Source organism: Chiloscyllium plagiosum, chromosome 22 (assembly GCF_004010195.1).
Source record: "Chiloscyllium plagiosum isolate BGI_BamShark_2017 chromosome 22, ASM401019v2, whole genome shotgun sequence".
Lineage (NCBI taxonomy): Eukaryota > Metazoa > Chordata > Chondrichthyes > Orectolobiformes > Hemiscylliidae > Chiloscyllium > Chiloscyllium plagiosum.
The window spans coordinates 31,878,032-31,898,424 of record NC_057731.1 but is presented as its reverse complement, the minus strand read 5'-3'; the positions used below and the strand labels follow the sequence as shown (position 1 = coordinate 31,898,424).

Below are 20,393 nucleotides of genomic sequence, written 5' to 3'. Positions count from 1 at the left end.
AATATCATGCATTATGTGTATCATGAGTGCATATAACCATTTTGAGAAATTTAGTTTGAACCATGCAGTCAAAAATTGCAAGAACCAACTGATAATCTGACACTTCAAAGCTAAATTAAATCTGTGTTATGCCTATTAAATGGTACTTTAAAACAGATTACTAAGCAACAGATTTAATATAACTCTCACTGGACAATATACCAGAATACTTAATATAGATTTAGTCAGCTTGTACACAACCTCACACAGCAAGTGAAGTCCCACAAGCTCTTTAAAACAAAAAGGGCTATTGTAATACATAATCAGTTTTCAGCTTTGGCTCAGAGGTAATGTTCTTGCCCTTAAGTAAAATGCCACACTCTCCTGGATTTCATCACATTACAGCAGTGTGTGCATTCAAGGTACTCTTTTAACATTGAAGCTCTTTGAGATATCCTGAAGTGATCAAGATTTCATTATGCCCAAAATATTGAACAAATGCAACACATGCAAATAATTATCATGACTGCAATTTTTTCTTCAAAATAAATAGGTGCTAACTCAAATGGGCACACTCTTAAGTATATCCATCCTCTGATACCTACTTAAGTTGCAATTCCTCACATTTTGAGGCCAACAGGACATATTCTAGCTGTCTATTCTGCTATGGAAGGCTCCAAAATTGATTCAAACCTCTCAATGTCCAAAAATTTGCAATTTTTTGAATGGTTCATTGAAATTGATCAGGAGTGACAATTCTGATCAAAGTTTCCCCTTCCAAATGTACTATCACTAGTTGCTTATGGCTGCAAGGCTGTGTGCTCTTTCATCACCTAATTTTCTTTATTCGTCCAAAAATAATGACTTCATTTCTGACGTTTTATGACCTATAAGGTCAAAAATGTAAAATTAAGCCACTGTCTAGGTCATATAATTACTGGCAGTTCTTCTATAATGCAATGGTTGCATTCTGAAAAATTGCGCTTTAGAAATAGTGCTTAAAGTGTTGGCAATGTAATTGTGTTACAGCCAACACCTGTTTCAAAAGTTTGGGGTTTAGAAACAGTGTCCCCTAGTCATCATTCACATTATAGCGAATTTGTGTTAACAAAACATGTGTTATAGAATGACCTGAACAGCATTTAAAAGACATTGGGATGGATACATGAATAGGAAAGGTTTGGAGGGATATGGGCCAGGAGCAGGCAGGTGTGAATAGTTTAGTTTGGGATTATGTTTGGCAAAAACTAGTTGGATCGAAGGGTCTGTTTCCATGCTGTATTACTCCATGAGTATGTAATTTTAGCTAGCACACAGTTGAAGGAAAAACTATATTGTTGGGAATGTCAATTTGGCAGTTAGATAGATTTTAAGGATCATAGATCTATATAATTTTCCCAGGTATTTGATTTATATTCACAACCAACACAATATAAAATAGCGGTTTCTCATTTATGGCCTGTTCTGTGATCAAAATGGCTACCACACTGGCTGGCTGACAGTCACTGGGCAGGTGAAGCGCTTCCAGTTTCAGGTGTCTTGAAAGATGTACCAGTAATGAGGTTTTATATCAATACAAGTTGGCACTTTTTCTCCATAGCTATCCAAAGTTATTCAATTTCTTCTTGGGGTCCATTAGTGGAAAGAGAATGAAAAGATATATGCTTTGCATGTTATGGAAAACAGTCATCTGTGTTCCATTGTTACACAGAAACAAATTGAAGTGCCAACCCTACTGTTTCTATTTCATGCTATCAGTGAATTGCATAAACAGAACACATAAGTTGGACAATTTGATAGTCAGCTCATTTATTCTGCTCTTGGGAAAATTCTTCACAACCTGGTTGTGAAATAAAATAGAAAATCCATTTTTTCAGCTAAACTATTTCAACATAATCACTAACAGCTGCTTGGCTGCTCTTCATGATCATCAACATAAGCTACTCTTAGCCGAGCAATCAGATAAGTGAACAACAACACGTTAATGACTAATACATTAGAATGATTTGGTTGAAATTGAACATGCGATTAAGTATCTATGCGCTGCCACTGTATATTTAATTAAGTCAAATTATATCCATTGTGACTGTGACAAAGACAGACTAGCCCTCCTCATCCTTCAGGACTAGTCAGCAACCTTCCACACTGCTGATTGCACCATTCTCCTCCAATGTTTTTCCACTGTCATCTAACTGAATGATACTGTCCTTGCATTTTAACATTCTTACCTAATTGCAATCATACAATTACCAACAATGGTTTGTGTTCCCATTCTCACAGAATAGTGATGTCTTCAAGATCTATCCTCTGTTTTCTCCTATCTCTTACCTACATGCTACTGCTCATAGGAAAAACAACAGGCTGACTTTTCATTTAGTGGTGCCCATGGTTCGTAATTTCTTGCCATTGGCTATCTGTAAGTGGCTGGCAGCTAACTAAAAGGCCCATGAAGACCACCCTGCATACAGTGCAATTTTCCAATTGGGGCGCATGGCCTGACAGTCTGACTACTTTGATTCTTTTAAAATTTTGTGAAAGCTTTTCTGAGGATCATCCTCTCATTCTGTTACTGACCTAGCAGCTTTCCGCCTCAACTGATTTGACTGCTATGCTTTCTGGAAAGTCTCCTATTGGTCTTCCAGCATCTGGTGACCACAGTCAGGAGTGGCAATATAGCATGGGCATGGGTTCTGACCCACATTTCTCCAGATGGCAGAACTGTGGGGTCAACGAAATGAAAATTCCGCTTAATATCCATTTCTACCTGTATGCTTATGACATCCAGCTTTACTTTCACACTGCTTTTTTCCACCCCCCCCCCCCAAGGTCTTTGAATTGTCAGACTGCTTAGCTGATACCCATTACTAGAAACCTTCTCCAATTAAGTATTGGGAAGAACTAAAGTCATTGGTTTTGATCACTGCCGCAAATGCCTGTGGCTTAATCAGACTGTTCAAAAACCCTGACTTATACCGAACTTGGAAATAAAATTCCAATCACATTCATACTGTCATTTCCACTACTGAATTTACCACCTACACTGCCCGTGTGTTACTCCTCATTAATACCTTTGTTGCCTCTGAAAATTTAAACAAATTCCAGATCAACTGGTAATATTCTACCCTCCATAAACCTTTGAACATCCAAAGCCCCACTGTTTATGTTTTAATGCACATCAAATTTCATTAACCCAATATCTTTATTCTTGTTGACCTGCAGAGGCCGCATGTTAAGCAATGCATTGATTGTTAACATTCTCATTTTTGTTTTCAAAACCACCCATGGTCTGACTCTTTCTATCTCAGTAATCTCCTCCAACTCTACGATCTACTGCACTTCAATAATTCTGATTTCCTGAACACACCAATTTTAATTGTTCACCTGTTGGTTGCATGCTTCGGTTGCTGAGACCGTAAGATTTGTTTCTTCTGATAAGGTTTTTAGTAATGTGCTCTATCCCCTAATGTGACTCAGGTGCATATTTTATTTAAATCACCTTTGGCATTTTATTACATTAAAGGTGCTATATTTATTTATTTTATTATTTAGGAAAGGATGTAAAATCATTGGAAGAAGTTTAGAGACAGTTCACTAGAATAATATCTGGAATGGATGGATTGTTCTGTGAAGAATTGTTGGACAGGCTAATTTGTTGGAGTTCAGAACAGAAACAGGTGACTTGATTGAAACATACAACATCCTGAAGGACCTTTACAGGACAAAAATGGAAAGGAAGTCTCCTCTCATTAGAGAACTCAGGACCAGGGTTACCGTTTAATATTTAGGGGTTGCTCAGTTAAGACTGAGATGCCGAGAACGTTTGTCTAAGAGGTTCAGAAATATGTGGGACTGTCTTCTTTAAAAGATGGTGGAAGCAGAGTCTTTGAAAGCTTTAACATAGGGGTAGACAGATTCTTGATAAGCAAGGCGGTGAAAAGGTACTGGGGACAGGTGGGAATGTGAAGTAATAAAATTAGCCAAAATCTTATTGAATGGCTCACAGGATCGAGGAGCCAAGAGGCCTAATTCTGCTCCTAACATGTATGTTCATATATAAAAACAAGTTGTTACCATAACAAAATTTCTTCAACTACCTTTTGGAATTGTGCAACTTCCCACTTTCTCCCCTTTTGTTCCCCTAATTCAAATACCTATGTCAATCTTAAAAGCACCATTCAAATAGTGTGTCACATGGTCTTGAGGGGAAATGTTTATTTTCCGTTTGACATTGTTCTAAATATGTATCAGTCCAACATGTGCACCACCTCAAACAAATCTATATAGATATTTGGCAGGCTGAGAAATGTGCTGCACTCTGTCTAACAACATATGGTTTCTATCCACGCAGTTTCTGTCATCAGCTGTATACTCATGATCAATAGCTTCTCTTCTCAATGTACTTTGCGATCACTTGTTATGTCTATGCTGCAGCCAAGTGTGAAATGAGTTCACTGTGCCAGTGCAACCCTTCCAGATACGGAATTTTGGACTTGGATGCCACATCTGAATGGTTTATGGAGGTGAAAGATTTACACCGATAATGTGCCTAACTAAGGTGATAATCTATCAAACAGAATTCTATGTAAGAAATCAAAATGAAAAGACTGATATTAACATTTACATTTATTTTAGAGTTATGTAAATACAGTATATGATGAAAGTTGTGTCAATTGTGTACATTGGGACAAATAATTGATTTTCTTCATCTTTATTGGTTCAGAATGTTTTTTCTTTCCTAACTGCTCAATTTTAATATTATGCAAAATCTTTGCCCTAATTTTAATTTCCCTGAAATATTTGCTTGGCAGCAAAAAATCTGTCACAATATTTCCCCCCCTCCTGCACTACAGCTATTATACCTATTATGTATATCTCTTCTATTTTAAAAAAAACAATTAGTTATCTTTTAGTATTCTTTGGCCTTTCCAGACAAGCATTGATCTATGTGCAATAAGAAATTCATAGAACCAATTAATCATACTTTTATAAAGAATCATAAACTCAACCACAAACCTGGTTTTAATAACATTCCATCTCACCAGAATATCTTGGGGAGTCTGACAATTGTGGACTGTAGATATATGCATTTACCTCGTCTGAATTTAAATATTCTTACTCAATGAACTCACTCTTCCCCATCTTCAGAGTAAAGGCTGCGAGAAAAGCAAACAAAACATACACGGAAACAAAGACTACAACATCCAGCAATCAATATGTGGCAACCCTGTCTAGCACTCTAAGGTTGTTCAGCTGTTTACATACTGAAGATAAAAAGAACAAAAATGAAAATAAACTAAATCAAAGCAAATTTAAAGTAATATTAGGGAAAAGAACATCGATGGAAAAAATCAAAATTGAGAAAATTGAATGACAGCATGGAAAGGATTATAGTAAAAGAAAAAAAAATGAGCACTATGGAAAGAGAAGGAAGAAAGAGAGAAACTAAAGCAAAAGAACAAGAGCACAGCTATCCTAACCGAGACGCTATGAGACCAAGACATTTTTGGTGAGATGTAGCCTAAAGAAAATTGAAATAAAATGGCATGGTTTGGAAAAAGTTCTATATTGGAAAGGTTAAATGCTACAAAAAGAAAATGTTACAAGACACATATATTGAATGATTGGCTAGAGTTATTTAAAATTTGATTTTTGCATTGTGATATTGTTAAACAGCATAAATTTAGAAAACAGCATTTTCTTATTTTTATTGTCAACACATAAACCATGCTTTTAGCTTCGATAAAGCAGCATTCGCTCTGCACAGGTCTGTCCAACCAAGCTTGCATATTGCCTTACTGCTGCTTCATCATCGGCTCTTCCCTTCTTTCGTCTCTGATAGATGCTGTAAGGCATCACTGCATTTTTGTACAGTACAAGAACTCGACCAAGGTCTCGGAAGCTATTTTCATCTTCTGGAAAGATTAAAAACAATAGCTGCTCAATATTAATTGCAACACAACAAGCATTCATTTTATCACTCAGTGAACAGCATTCTGCAGTCAATGACCAATTTCAAATAAAATTAATTAAAAATGCACAATTTTATACCTTAATTAACTTAGATTTACAAAACCGATTCTGTTAATCAGATTAATTTTTTAAAAATAGAATAACCACATGGAGATTTCAGGAAGTAAAGGATTAAACATTTGAAGTGTTCATCTTGATATTAATTTACATTAATTCACTTCATTTGTATTTACAGGTATAAAATTTAGTAAACTCATCAGTTCTGAAGAGTTATAGTTTTTACCTAGAAGTTGAAGTTTTCTCTTTCTAGTCCTCCAATTCAGTCAGGTTTTTAAATAAATAATACACATTGGTCAACAGTTGTCTTGGGTAAACAGTGCACATGCCTTTGACCTAACAGTCTATTAATTTTGATTAAGCCTTTGTGAAACATTCTGGTATGTTTTTCTGTGTACCATAAATGATATACAAATGTTAGCTATAAGTAAGTATATCCCAATTTATACTTATGAAACTAACTTGGATGTGTAATTATTCAAACTGAGGGAGTGGAGGAAGACTTTTCTTAAAAACAAAACTGGAAGACAATATGGCCAATATATGGCTCTTATTAATGTGCATTGTTTTAATCTCAAATGAGTGAGTGTGAAGGCTACAACAGGCTAAAAACAGTTGCGGTTCTAACTCCCTTTTGTTAAATAAATAATAACTTTTAAAGAGTTTTTGCTTATTATTTAAGCAAAATATTGTTTTAACTTTCCAAAATTCAGAAAGGTTTCACCAGTATATTTAAAATGGATAAGTAACATATGTTCATCATTCTAAAATGATGAAAGTTGAACCTAAATTTATATAACAATTCTCATGCCAGAACGAACTTTATAGCCAATAAATTACTTCTGAAATGTTGTCGTTTGTTTTATAGGTAAAAGTACTAGTCAATGATGTAGAATTTGTTGCTCATTCTAAAATGCCCAAAGGGCAGTTAAGAGTCTTCCACTCTGGAGTGACATCTAGGCCAGACGAGCTAAGCACAGCAGTTTCCTTCCCTAAAGGATATTTATGAACCAGATGGGTTTTCCTGACAATTAGCAATGCTTTCAAGGTCAACATTAGACTCTTAATTCCAGATTTTAAAAATTTAATTAAAATTCTACCATCTGTCTTGGTGTCATTCAAACCCAGGTTCCCAGAACATCATCCAGGTCTCTGGACTAGGTCACAACATTTGGAGAACTTTGGTTCTCTGGAACTTCATCGTAATTATTTGGCTAGTTACCCCTCATCCTTCACATTTTCTCCAATCCCTGTCCACTTCCCTATTCCAACCAAACCTAATGGCCCCTCACACCTTACGTAATAGTTCCTTGTACTCTCCATGTCAACTCAGTCGACATCCTCTAACGCCATGACCCCTTGTAGATCCCAATGCCAACTCACCCATCATTCTGGGCACAGATCTTTCCTGTTAATTTTACTGCTCCACCAATTTGTTCCACAAATGGCATCTCATCCTTCATTTCACCAATATTTTGTAAAACTTGCTAGATTTGTTTGGGTAATGCAATGTATAAAATCATTAAAGGTTTGATCAACCAGACATAGAGAATTTTTCTACTTAAGGGAAAAACAAAAGCAGAGGTTCACAATACAAGATGGTCACCAAGAAGCTCAATAGAAAATCCAGTAAAATGCCTTTATCAAAAGGGGGTTGATAATCTGGAACTTGTCGTCACAGAGAATGCTTGAAGCAAGTGGTTCAGATGCATTTAAGCAGAAGCTTGGTAAGTACAAAAGGGAGAAGGAAATGGGGGCTTATACTTATATATTTAGATAAGGAAGGATGGCTGTGAGGCATAGATATTAGCATGGATTCTCCAGGCCAGACTGCAGTTTACAGGTGTCCCCTGCTATCCGAAAGAAGAGCGTTTCTATGAAACAGTTCGTAAACCAAAATGGTGTAAAGCAAAGCAGCAATTACAATCAATTTACATAGAAAATTTTTCAGCCTTCCCAGACCCAAAAAATAACCAACCAAATAACACACAAAAACCTAAACTAACACTAACATTTAGTAAAGGCCATCGGGGTTGGAGTGGTAGGAGGTACCGGAGATTGCGGTGTAAGAGAAAGAGGAAGAGGGTTGTGCAAACAATGTTCCTGGCTCAACCCGTGTGGGGGACATGTTCCAACCCAGTTTTAGCGATTTCCCAACATGGCAAGTGCTGCATTTTCCGGGACATCACACCGTCTGGGTGACTTCCACTCCAGCTAGTGGTGTCAGATTCGGTCTGGTCAATGTTAAAATGGTATTGTCTGTTGGGGCAGGCTGTGGATCGTGTTCTGACCTGGTTTCAGCCATTTCCCACAGTGGGAAGTGCTCCATTTTCTCAAGGGCGCGAATCTAGGACTTGACATCGCCTGGGTGACTTCCATGCTGGCTAGTCTCGCTGGATACAGTCAGGGCAGTGTACAAACGTTGTCCCCGGCTAGTCTAGAGTCTAGACTGTGTTCTGACCAGGTGTCAGCGATTTGCCACGGTGGGAAGTGATCCATTTGTGCAAGGGGGTGATTCCGGGACCTCACACCACCTGGGTGACTTCCAGGCTGGATTCAGTCCAGTCGATGTGCAAACAGTGTGCCCGGCTAGGCCAGGGTGCGGGCTGTGTTCTGACCGAGTTTCACCGATTTTCGACGGTGGTAAGTGCTTCATTTTCGCAAGGGTGCAAGAATCTTAAGAGGTGAAGTTTAGGAAAAGTGCCCAACCATTTTCAAAACTGTCATGTCAGTAACCAAATAGACTTATAAACATGTCGTTATGCTAAGCGTTTAACAGCCTTATAAGCTCTCTTTGGATTTTCTGATACCTTAGGACACATCTTGATAACTGACGCACAAAATAAATTGAGATAAAGCACAGATGCTCACAAACACAGTTCAAAGCTATGGTGGCTTGAGGCTGAGTGTAGTTCCTGGGGAAGGCGCTTGGCGGCGCCACTCTCACTGCACACACTTTCTCGTAAAAGCGCAAATCCTCTTTCAGTTACCGAAAACAGGATGGAAGTAGGTCCTTTGTAAAAGCAAATTGGTGTAAATGGAATGTCCAAAGAGTGGGGGGATACCTGTAGTTGCCAATAAATCGCCCTGGCCCAAAAAGGGAACAAGTTAAACTATTAAGTTTAATTTTGCATGCAATAAATTGTGATTATTAACAATTACATTTTTTAACATTCTTTCACTTTTCTTAAGTCTCTTTTTTCACATTCAATCCAATATTTTGTTAGTCATCTGTATTATCCTTTGTGTCTCATTTGGTTCACAACCACCCATGTTCCTTCTTCACAATTTGAGTATTTTTGTTAATCCTTAAATCTCATTGGTCAAGTAGATTTATCCCTGCAATTATCCCTGCAATTAGCTTATATTTGCATAACATTACAGCAGAAATAGTTTTCAAAAAAGTGCAGGAGAAAGTCTAACTAACTCCCTGCTCCAGCGGGATTAAGACCATGAGGCTTGAATTAGAATTAAATTTCACTAGAAATTGGTGGTGTCATTTTTGATAAGAGCCATAGAGGATTATGGCTCTGTGACGCTTAGTGTGTTTTGTCATATTCTTTCTCTCCAAACTTGCCTCATTCACCATGCATTCAAGCTGTGCCACTTGTCTTATTCTTCCATTCACCATTGACAGAGGTACTGGCCAATACCAGGACCTCCAGGGATTCCTGGTACTCGCACTATCTTTAAAGCTTAGACATACACCCAGTCAAGCGCTGGTAGTCTACAGCTTATCTGGATGATTTGCTTAATTTGACCCAAACACTTTCAAAGAGAGCAACTGGCACTCCGCTTAGCCTACAGGGACCTGAAGGTGCTGCTGGATGCAAGGTGCTAGCAGTTGCTGCGCATGGTCTGTGTGGGGGTGTCGAGAGTGTGGTGCTGGAAAAGCACAGCAGGCCAGGCAGCATCCGAGGAGCAGGAGAATCGAAGTTTCGGGCATAAGCCCTTCATCAGGTACCTGACCTGCTGTGTTTTTCCAGCATCACACTCTCGACTCTGATTTCCAGCACCTGCAGTCCTCACTTTCTGCTAGCGCATGGTGTTCCCTGTCTTGTAACTGATGGAGGTTTTGAGGAGCCAGCTGTGAGTCAGGTTATCACAATGAATTTCTGTCAGGTATTGTCTCTGTCTAGTTTCTATGCAGCAGCTGGAAGAATGGGAAACTGCATATTAATAAGACAAGATGGTATAATAATGAATATTTTATACATGCTAATAGGCTTCTCACCACTCTTACAAGAATCTTATATGTTGGGCGGCACGGTAGCACAGTGGTTAGCACTGCTGCTTCACAGCGCCAGAGACCCGGGTTCAATTCCCGCCTCAGGCGACTCTCTGTGTGGAGTTTGCACATTCTCCCCGTGTCTGCGTGGGTTTCCTCCGGGTGCTCCGGTTTCCTCCCACAATCCAAAAATGTGCAGGGGTTAGGTGAATTGGCCATGCTAAATTGCCCGTAGTGTTAGGTGAAGGGGTAAATGTAGGAGAATGGTCTGGGTGGGTTACGCTTCGGCGGGTCGGTGTGGACTTGTTGGGCCGAAGGGCCTGTTTCCACACTGTAAGTAATCTAATCTAATCTAATTGGCTGGAAGATGGCATGTTTTGGACGAAACAGTGCGAGGCTCATCACCTCCGATCTCAAGCCATCTTGAGATCTCTGTCAACTTCCCCACCAATGCCCACATGTTCAGAGGCTAAGAGGATTCTGTCCACAGTATTTCTCTGCACATTATCTAAGGTAGCCCATACCTTACTAGAGTACGTTGCTTAAAAACTGATATGGGCAGGCACCGCAGGTACTGTACTGAAAGAAACTGTTCTATGTCGTACTTAGTACGATGCTAAATTTGAACTGGTATATCACATACTTTTAGAAAATTTATGAAAATATTTTTGGAAAAGATTTGGACAAAAAAAAACTTAAAAGATGCTCAAGCATCATTGTTACACCAGACACTAAATTTACTAATATCATATGTATAGTGAATAAATATTTTGAATAAATGTTTACACAATAGAAAAACTGTTTCTCTATATTTGAGATTTAGTATAACTCATACAGAGATGGAAATGTGTTGCTGGAAAAGCGCAGCAGGTCAGGCAGCATCTCGAGAACAGGAGAATCGACGTTTCGGGCATTAGCCCTTCTTCAGGAATGAAGAAGGGCTAATTCATTCCTGAAGAAGGGCTAATGCCCGAAACGTCGATTCTCCTGTTCCCTAGATGCTGCCTGACCTGCTGCGCTTTTCCAGCAACACATTTCCATCTCTGATCTCCAGCATCTGCAGACCTCACTTTCTCCTATAACTCATACAGAGCATACTCTGTTCAAAATACAATAATGCAGGATTGTAGTTTATTTTGTTTAAACCATCTGTTTAACAGCTAGCATTATAACAAGATAATTAAATAGAAAAAATATTTCATTCAGGTTTTCTTCAAATCAAAATGATCAACTCTTCGTTTCGATTTATTCAGAAAACATTATTCAATGCTGAACGCAGTTGCTCCTACTTTGATGAAATCAAAAGTAATACAGCAAGTGCAGAGTATCACTATATATTATAATTTAAAATGAAGAACCTGTTGAAACATGAAAGCAATTACACTGCATGAATACAGGTAACTTAATATTGTGTAACTAACGAATAATTAAAATAACTAATCAAAGACAGATTCACTGTAGAACTTAGCACAGTTTCATGATTGCATAGCAACACATATATATAAATGAAATCAGTTTCATTATTTTTAGCCCCCTTGCACATGTTCTTCTTTTCCTTGCATGATTTTTACAAGCTGCAGTACAGAATGGCTGCCATATCTGTCTATATAGTTGCCACCAAGTTCCAAGAGAAAAGAACAAGCAGTGAGATATTTCAACTTGATAAAGCAGGGTATAAATGTAAGGCAAATAGATAATATAAATCCAGATTATCTCATTGCAGTCTGTCAACAAAGACCAATTCTCAAAATAGAAATGAAAGTAAGCATATTTAGAATTCTTAAAGTAAACATTTCTTTATTGAGGATGACATTTTTGTTTATGCACTCATGCAATGCGAGTATTACTGGTAAGGCCAGCATTTAATGCCTGTCTTCAACTGCCCTTGATCTGAATGGTTTGCCTGGCCTTTTCAAAGGGAGTTTAAGAGTCATAGACATGAAAGGCCTGTTTCTATGCTGTATGTCTTTATGACATTATTGTGCACCTGGAGTCACATGCAGGCCAGACCAGGTAAGGATGGTCGATTTCCTTCCCTACAGAACATTCAAAAAACTAGATTTTTTTTTAATAGCAATTGACAATAGTTACATGGTCACCATTAGGCCAGCTTTTAATTCGAAATTTCCGCTAATTTCAAATTTCACCCTCTCTCATGGTAGAACTTAAATCTATGCCCCTAAACATGAGCCTACATTTTGGGTTACTAGTCCAGTTACATTATCACCATGGCACCGCCTCCAGAAGAATGTGTCAGGCCAGGTAACAGGGAAAAACATTAAAACAAATGTAATAATGGAAGAATTAAAGCAACTTTTTCTTTCCAGTGCTAAATTTTAGAAGGATAAGGGACACATTAAAAAGGCAGACTGACATTCTCCACACATTGTACTCCCTCCAATTTATCAGTGTGAGATTTTTTTCGATGGGGTGTACTGGAGGAATCCATTTACAAGTCAGGCTTGTACCCCATGTTCAAAATTGCATCTACAGTTGGAATAAAGTAATGACCCAGAACACCACTTGTCTTTTAAGGAAAATGGGTCTCACTTGTCATATAATACAGTCAACTGGGATCTAAACATAAATGAAAAATGCCATGAATGTAATTTTCTTTAATATAAAGAATGGGGTCAATTAGAAATTTCTACGAAGCTGACTTTTGTGCTGTTATGTATAGATTTGACTCTGATACTATCACAAAGGCAGAGTTCTTCAGAAACTAGCATATGGCAACACCCACCAAATTAATTTATTGTACAATCAGGATCTGAAATAAACGGATTAAGCTTCTTCCTCTCTCCACTATATAAACATCTCAAAACCAATCTATTCAGTCAAGCTTCTGGTCATGCCTGTTGCCAGAGATCACTTTGCTTTCACTGAAGGCTTAATCAATTTAGTCAATTTCAGGGAGATTCGTCAAGCCATACTCACCTTTCTTATGTAAATTTACGCTGCTTACCTCAATTAAGTACCATGCTTGTATTGTGCCCTCTTATGCAATATTATGTACAGCAGCAACAGTTTGCTTGCTGGTGCCAGGACCTTAGAGTTCACACTGCACATTTCTAAACGTTAGCTGTAAACTATGCCAAGCCCTGCCAACATGCTCTGAAGTAGTCATCCAGGTCAATGTAATATCCATGATCCTCAGTAATGCACAGAAATGCTGTAAGATTAATAACCTTCTGTGCTCTGCTAGAGTAAATACTACCATCTTCTCCTTGCTACCTCACACCACTCTAAGTCTGCCACCGCAGCTACCTCCAATCAAGGCTCATGATTTATTGCCCCTAAAATAGCATGCAAGGTCTACTCTCAAAGGCTCTCAATCACCTCATCCCCCAAAACTACGAGCTACTCCTGTCCTCTGTGTTTCTTACACACTCACTTGGGATGCCTCATTACCTTTCCTGACTGATGAATTAGGCCTGTGCCCGAAACGTCGAATCTCCTGTTCCCTGGATGCTGCCTGACCTGCTGTGCTGTTCCAGCAATAAAGTTTCAACAACTGATGAATTAGGCCCCCGATTGACCATAACCCTCCTGGACTGGATTGAGGACTGCTCGCCTTTGACTTTCAGGCATGGCCATTGTGTGTTTGTCACTTAAGCTGCTGCCACATGCTGAATTGTGACATTAATGTCCACCTTCTTGACTGCTCTTTGCTGGCACGCGTGAAAGCTGCCTGGTTTTCCGTCAGCACTAAAAGACAAGGTAGGGTTTTTGCGAGCATCCAAGTAATGTAAAGTGAGTAAACACTAATAAAACAAGTTTAGAGCCTTAAGCTGCATCCTGTTGCCATGCAAGAGATTGGTGCTTGGCCCTGACCACAAAGCAACCTGACAACAGTATTACAACGTAAGATGTCCATGAGCTCCAAAGTATTGTAAGATTGTATTATAAGTTAATTGGAGATACATGGCATGTTGAGGGTTGTGCTTTGTGAATGCCAATCTGCTTGTATGGAAAATGCAGGTGATTGTTGCCTATGGAGTGTGCCCTGAGATGATGGGGAATGCTTGCCAAGATGGATGCCCAGAGGAGATATTGGTGAATTCCAGCTAACAACTCAAGTTGGGAATTGGTAGCATCTAGTTTCTCTCTGGTACCCGAGAAGACAATAACTAACAATAAGTGAGACAAAATTAGCTAATAAGGAAATGTTAATGCATGCAAATAGGCCCCTCACCACTCACTGGTGAGATTCTCATTCAACTGCTGAAACATTAAGCAGACAATCAGGCATTTTCTTCTAGCCACTGAGAATCTCACATTGTCATTCTCACTGAATTTTCCCAATTGTTTCATCACTGCTCATATCATTCAAAGGTTGGGAAAATTCCACCCTTTAAAGAAATTTGGCAAAATGCTTCAAAATGATGCTAAAGATGCAACACGAAGGCAAACTACATACATTTTCCAGTAATCTTTCCTAAGTGTAATCAGTAACTGACATTTACAACAAACATTCACAGAAAATCAACAGACTAAATAACATTGAATTGATTGCAATCCCCTAAACTGCTTCAATTCTAATAAATCCTAATGCAAATACCGTCTCTTCTGGGCACAGTGTGTGAACAAGAAAGCTTTCTGAATCAGAAAGTGGAAGCACTTATGTGGTAAACATCAATTTCAAGTAAATGGATTAACCATAATTAACATTAACGTTTTCGAATCACTCATCAGTTGAGGCTAATTATAGGATTAGGAATGGACTAAAGTTGCATTCCTTTGGCAAATTATAGGTTTCGAAACAAAGGAGTTCAACCCTTTATATATAAAGAGGACAACCTCTTCCAGTTTCACCAAAGCGACCCATCAGCTATCACATTAATCTTGATTTTTAGTAAAGCATCACTATTAAAGATATTGAGAATGTTAATTGCTCAAAGTGGATTGTATTCTAGGAGCTTGGAAAGTATCATTACACAAAGTAGGTAGGAAAGGATTAAGATCTTAATTGAGTTGATGTCAGAACATCTTTTCTATATAATTCATTTAAAATAATACATGTTTACAAATAACTAAAAGACGACTAGAATTCTTGTCAATCGACTGATATGCTTCAAAAATAGAAATTGCTGGAAACATTCTGGCAGCATTCTTGGGGAGAAAACAGAGTTAATGTTTCAAGTTAACTTAGTTATGATGAAGAGTCACCAGACATAAAACATTAAGATGGCTGATTTTCCAACCTCATCCTCTCCTTTGGTGGTAAGGCCCTTCAGCTTGCTTCAACTTTAGTTCTGTAATAAATTCCCTTAGGTTCTAACACGGCCTCTCCTTGAACTCACTGCATTATTCTGTGTTATCAGAGGCATACTGACGATAACCAAGATTATCCTCTCCACCCTCTCAATATTGCACAGCTTCGATATTGTCAAACTGCTAGTCTGACACTCCATCTGTTGAACTGAACCTTCATCCAGCTAAAAAAATGGAAATCTTGTTCTGGGCCCCACCAAAATCTTCATTATCCTCTCCACTTACTGCTCAGCAAAATTGTTTGTCAGCCTTTTATTTAACTTGAAATTGAGCTTCTGACACAATTTTTTTCTCCATTGCTCCTATTTCCAACTTCCTAAGAACACCTTTGTCAGTACCTCAGACAATCTGCCAATGAAATCTTCATCGACAAATTTATTGCACCCAGATTTAATTGTTCCAATGTTCTCCTGACTAGCCATCCATCCTCTCCACTCCATGAGGTCCAGCTCATTTGAAGTTCTGTTGCCCGTATCCTATTTTGCATCATGGTTTCTCACTTCTTACCATTCAATGTAACTGCTTATGTTATCACATGAGCTCTCAACACCTCAAATTCAAAACTCTCATCCTCATCTTTAATGGTGATATAATCTGAGCTCTATAACCTCCTTCAGATGACAAGTTCCTGTTCCATTGCCTCTTGTGCCTCCTTTCTTTCTAATATTGATGTGCAGTTGCCTAAGCTCCTATGCTCTGGAATATTACACCATCAATCCTTTGTTTAAAGAAAAAAAAACACCCGTGAAAATCTTCCGTGCCCCCTCCTAACATTATCCATTTCCTGGACAGTGTCTTTTTAAAATTTATTCTTTATGGACATTATTCGACAATGAAAACAAAAACATCTACTTTAAGGTTTTGTGAATTCTCCTCAATGCTTTGTTACAGTAAGGGTATGACTCAATGAAAGTTTTTGTGAAACACATTGTTGCAAGCTTGAAAGGCGTAATTAGCTGTTATATAAAAGTAAAATTTAGATCAAACATAAAAATTGGAATTCAGTGCGCAGACAAAACCTAATGTAGAGTATAACAGTTGGATAATCTGCTACTGGGGCCCCACCAGCATATAACAAGTAACTGATTTGTCCCTGCTAGAGTGTGCCTCAATCAAGTTAAATTCCATCCACAGTTGGTTGGGACCATGCTGTTCCCTGAATAAACTTAATTTCTATCTTCATGTCTGAGTTTCAACATAATTGCCGAATTTCTGATCATCTCCAAAACAATTCTCTACAAAAATGCAGTAACAATTTTCAAATTTGAAAACTAGTAACACTGGGTAGTCTCTGAACTGTGCACAAAGTACTTGCGTTCAATTATACAAAGTTGCTAAAACTGTCTGATGTGCTTTACATAAATTTAGTGCAGCACTTAGCAGGAATATCATCGAGAGCCAATCTGTCAAGATCAATCAGTTTAATTAATATTACTAATTCAGTCAAGCTCAAATACTACCATTCTAACACACTACTGGACATGTATCCTATGATACATTTGTCAAATTAGACTGAACTTGAACATGCATTTTGAACCCAGTATAATGGGTAAACTGTACAATTAAACATCTGTATTTTGTGAAATTGATCATTAGCTTTAAATGTTTAATCTGCTAAATGCTCCAAGGAGGACTGAAGTTTGTGATCTATTTTGACATTGATCAAGATTGTGAGCAAGTGAACACCGCTTGTGACAAATAATCAATTTTTTCTCTTCCCACATTCCTTAAGTTTATCTTGTCTTGACAGCATATTTTTCCAATATTTGTAACTATTTACAAGAGCTTTAATTTAAGCTCTGTATTTGGCCATTGTTTGCTATTTATGGCTCACCAAAACCTACTATGCATGGAGCAGTCTTTTAAAGAATATAGACATTCAAGAAATATCATTCATATTTAGGATTAACTGCCACCATGCTCATTTTTTATTCACTCATGGGTTGTGGGCATTGCTGGTTGGCCAGCATTTATTGCCCATCACTAGTTGCCTTTGGCAAGGCGGCAGTAAACTGCCTTCTTGAATCGCTGCAGTCCACACAGAGTCATAGAGATGTACAGTACTCTTCGGTCCAACTTGTCCATGCTGACCAGATGTCCTAAATTAATCTAGGTCCATTTGCCAGCACTTGGCCCATATCCCTCGCTATTCATAAACCCATTCAGATGCCCTTTAAATATTGTAATTGTACCAGCTTCCACCACTTCCTCTGGCATCGCATCCCACCACCCTTGGCATGAAAAGGTTGCCCCACAGGTCCCTTTTACATCTTTCCCCTCTCACCCTAAACCTATGTTTTCTAGTTCTGCACTCCCCCAACTTAGGGAAAAGACCTTGTCTATTTAAGCTATTTGTGCCCCTCTCAATTTTATAAACCTCTATAAGGTCACCTCTCAGCCTCTGATGCTCCAGGGAAAACATACCCAGACTATTCAGCCTCTCCCGATAGCTCAAACCCTCCAACCCATGTTTTTTAGATTAGATTAGATTACATTACAGTGTGGAAACAGGCCCTTCGGCCCAACAAGTCCACACCGACCCACCGAAGCGAAACCAACCCATACCCCTACATTTACCCCTTACCTAACACTACAGGCAATTTAGCATGGCCAATTCACCTGACCCTGCACATCTTTGGACTGTGGGAGGAAACCGGAGCACCCGGAGGAAACCCACGCAGACACGGGGAGAACGTGCAAACTCCACACAGTCAGTCGCCTGAGGCGGGAATTGAACCCGGGTTTCAGGCGCTGTGAGGCAGCAGTGCTAACCACTGTGCCACCGTGCCGCCTGTTGTAGGTTGAGAGTTCAGCTGAAGTAATTTTTCTCCCAGAATACTTGCAGCAGTATACAAGACAGTTGGGAACCTTACTCATATCTTGAGATATTGAAGAGCATTAATGTATGAACAAAAAAGAGCAAGGGTATGACAAAGTTTACAAATTTCTGTACATTTTCTAGTTTCTGCCAGTTAAAAACTTCAATATAAATATTAATGAATTTGGCAATATGCATTAATTTAAAGATGCAGCACACATCAGAAGATCTCTGCTCTTACTTTCTGACTGTAGTCACAATTTCCCTAAGAACAGATTCTCTCTCTGTTCATGTACTACAATTCCTAGCACATCACAATCCACAGCACAGAAGGAAGCCATTCTGCCTACATGTTTGTTCCAGCCAAGAAAGAACCGTGCAGCCTAACCTCACCTTATAGTTCTTGGTGTGTAGTCCACCACCCTTTCAAGATCACTAAGGTGAAATTATTCTCCATTAAAGATCTATTAATGATATCCTCTCCTCCAATATATGTCATTCTATATTAAAGGATCAGATAATACAAGTTGCTCTTGTTGAATTAACAGTCTGAATTTCTTTAGTAGACAAGATTCTCGAGAAGACAACAGCCAAAAACCTATCATGACTAGTGTAATAAAGCTACATAATTATCCAATTTACCATCTATTTTTAGAGTTTTTGACTAATGAATCTAACTATACCAAACTTATTGCCTCTTCATAGGCCTCGCATCAATATTTGATCACATTGCACCTAGGTCAGATACCATTCCAAGCCATTGATATTATTCCTTCTCCAGTTAATTTTCACACTTGAACTTTTCATGTTTTGCTCCATAACAACTGTAAACCTAATGATATTGTATTCATTATTTCAATGATACCTCACTGAAATATCTGTCATTTGTTCAAATTCATTCCCCAGAGAAAGGTCCAGCACTACCATTTTCCTGGTTGATTGCAAATATACTGAACAAGAATATTCTCATGTACACAGTTCAGAAATTCCTCTCAGTTGTTGGGTGGAATTTTAAGGGAGCTAAGTGACATGGACTATACATACAAACAAGGAACAAGAGTAGGACACACAGCTCTTTCAGCCTACTCCGCCATTCAATAAGATCATGGTTGATCTGATTTTAATCTCAAATCAATATTCCTGCTATGGTGAGATGTGTGGCAGAATTAGGCAACAAGTCCAGGGAGGCCCACATCAACATCAGCAACAACTCTCAACATTTATATCTTTTATAAGCGGCATGGCAAGTTTCACCCTAGACAATGGCCAGATGCCAACTGATAGGGATTGTTGTGGTTCTGTTCGCCGAGCTGGGAATTTATGTTGCAGACGTTTTGTCCCGTGTCTAGGTGACATCCTCAGTGCTTGGGAGCCTCCTGTGAAGCGCTTCTGTGATCTTTCCTCCGGCATTTGTAGTGGTTTGAATCTGCCGCTTCCGGTTGTCATAACCTCAACACCAAGGAGAGGGAAGCACTAAAATCACTAAGAAACGATAAGAACATAATCATACTACCAGCAGACAAAGGCAGAATGACGGTCATCCTGGACAACGCAGAGTACATCCAAAAAACGCAACAACTACTTGCAGATACCAACACCTACCAAAAGAGGGAGTTTGACCCCACCCCACAGCTCACCAATAGGATAAACAACACACTGAGGAACCCACAAAAAAACGGACAGATAACCAGGTCGGACCTACAAAGAATGAAACCTGAAAGCAACAACACCCCCAGATTCTATGGACTACCTAAAGTGCACAAACCAGACATCCCACTCAGACCCATAGTATCACTACCAGGGACACCATCACACAAACAGGCTAAAGAAATACAGCAGAAACTGAAACAACTGATCAGCGGATCCAGACACTCTAATCAGTCAACACAGGAATTCTTAGACATCATCAGAAATAACACACATAGACAAGGAAGAAACTATGGTCTCATTCGATGTAACGGCACTGTTCACCTCTATCAACAAAACCCTAGCCAGAGAAACAATAGCCAACCTGCTGGACATACAGAACAGACAACAGGACGCTGAACCTATCAACAAAGACGGCAT

General features: G+C 38.7%; 1 protein-coding gene across 10 annotated transcripts in view; it reads right to left on the bottom strand.

The window, feature by feature from the left end:
* Positions 1 to 1,191: 1,191 nt before the first annotated feature.
* The window catches only part of LOC122561177 (arginyl-tRNA--protein transferase 1), a 225,295-nt gene continuing 206,093 nt past the window's right edge, over positions 1,192 to 20,393 (bottom strand). For all 10 annotated transcript variants that reach the window (XM_043712697.1, XM_043712690.1, XM_043712693.1 and 7 more), the window contains one exon: positions 1,192 to 5,891. In XM_043712697.1, the coding sequence (XP_043568632.1) occupies positions 5,710 to 5,891 (182 nt within the window). In that variant the 3' untranslated portion in view covers positions 1,192 to 5,709. The remainder of the gene's footprint in view (positions 5,892 to 20,393) is intronic.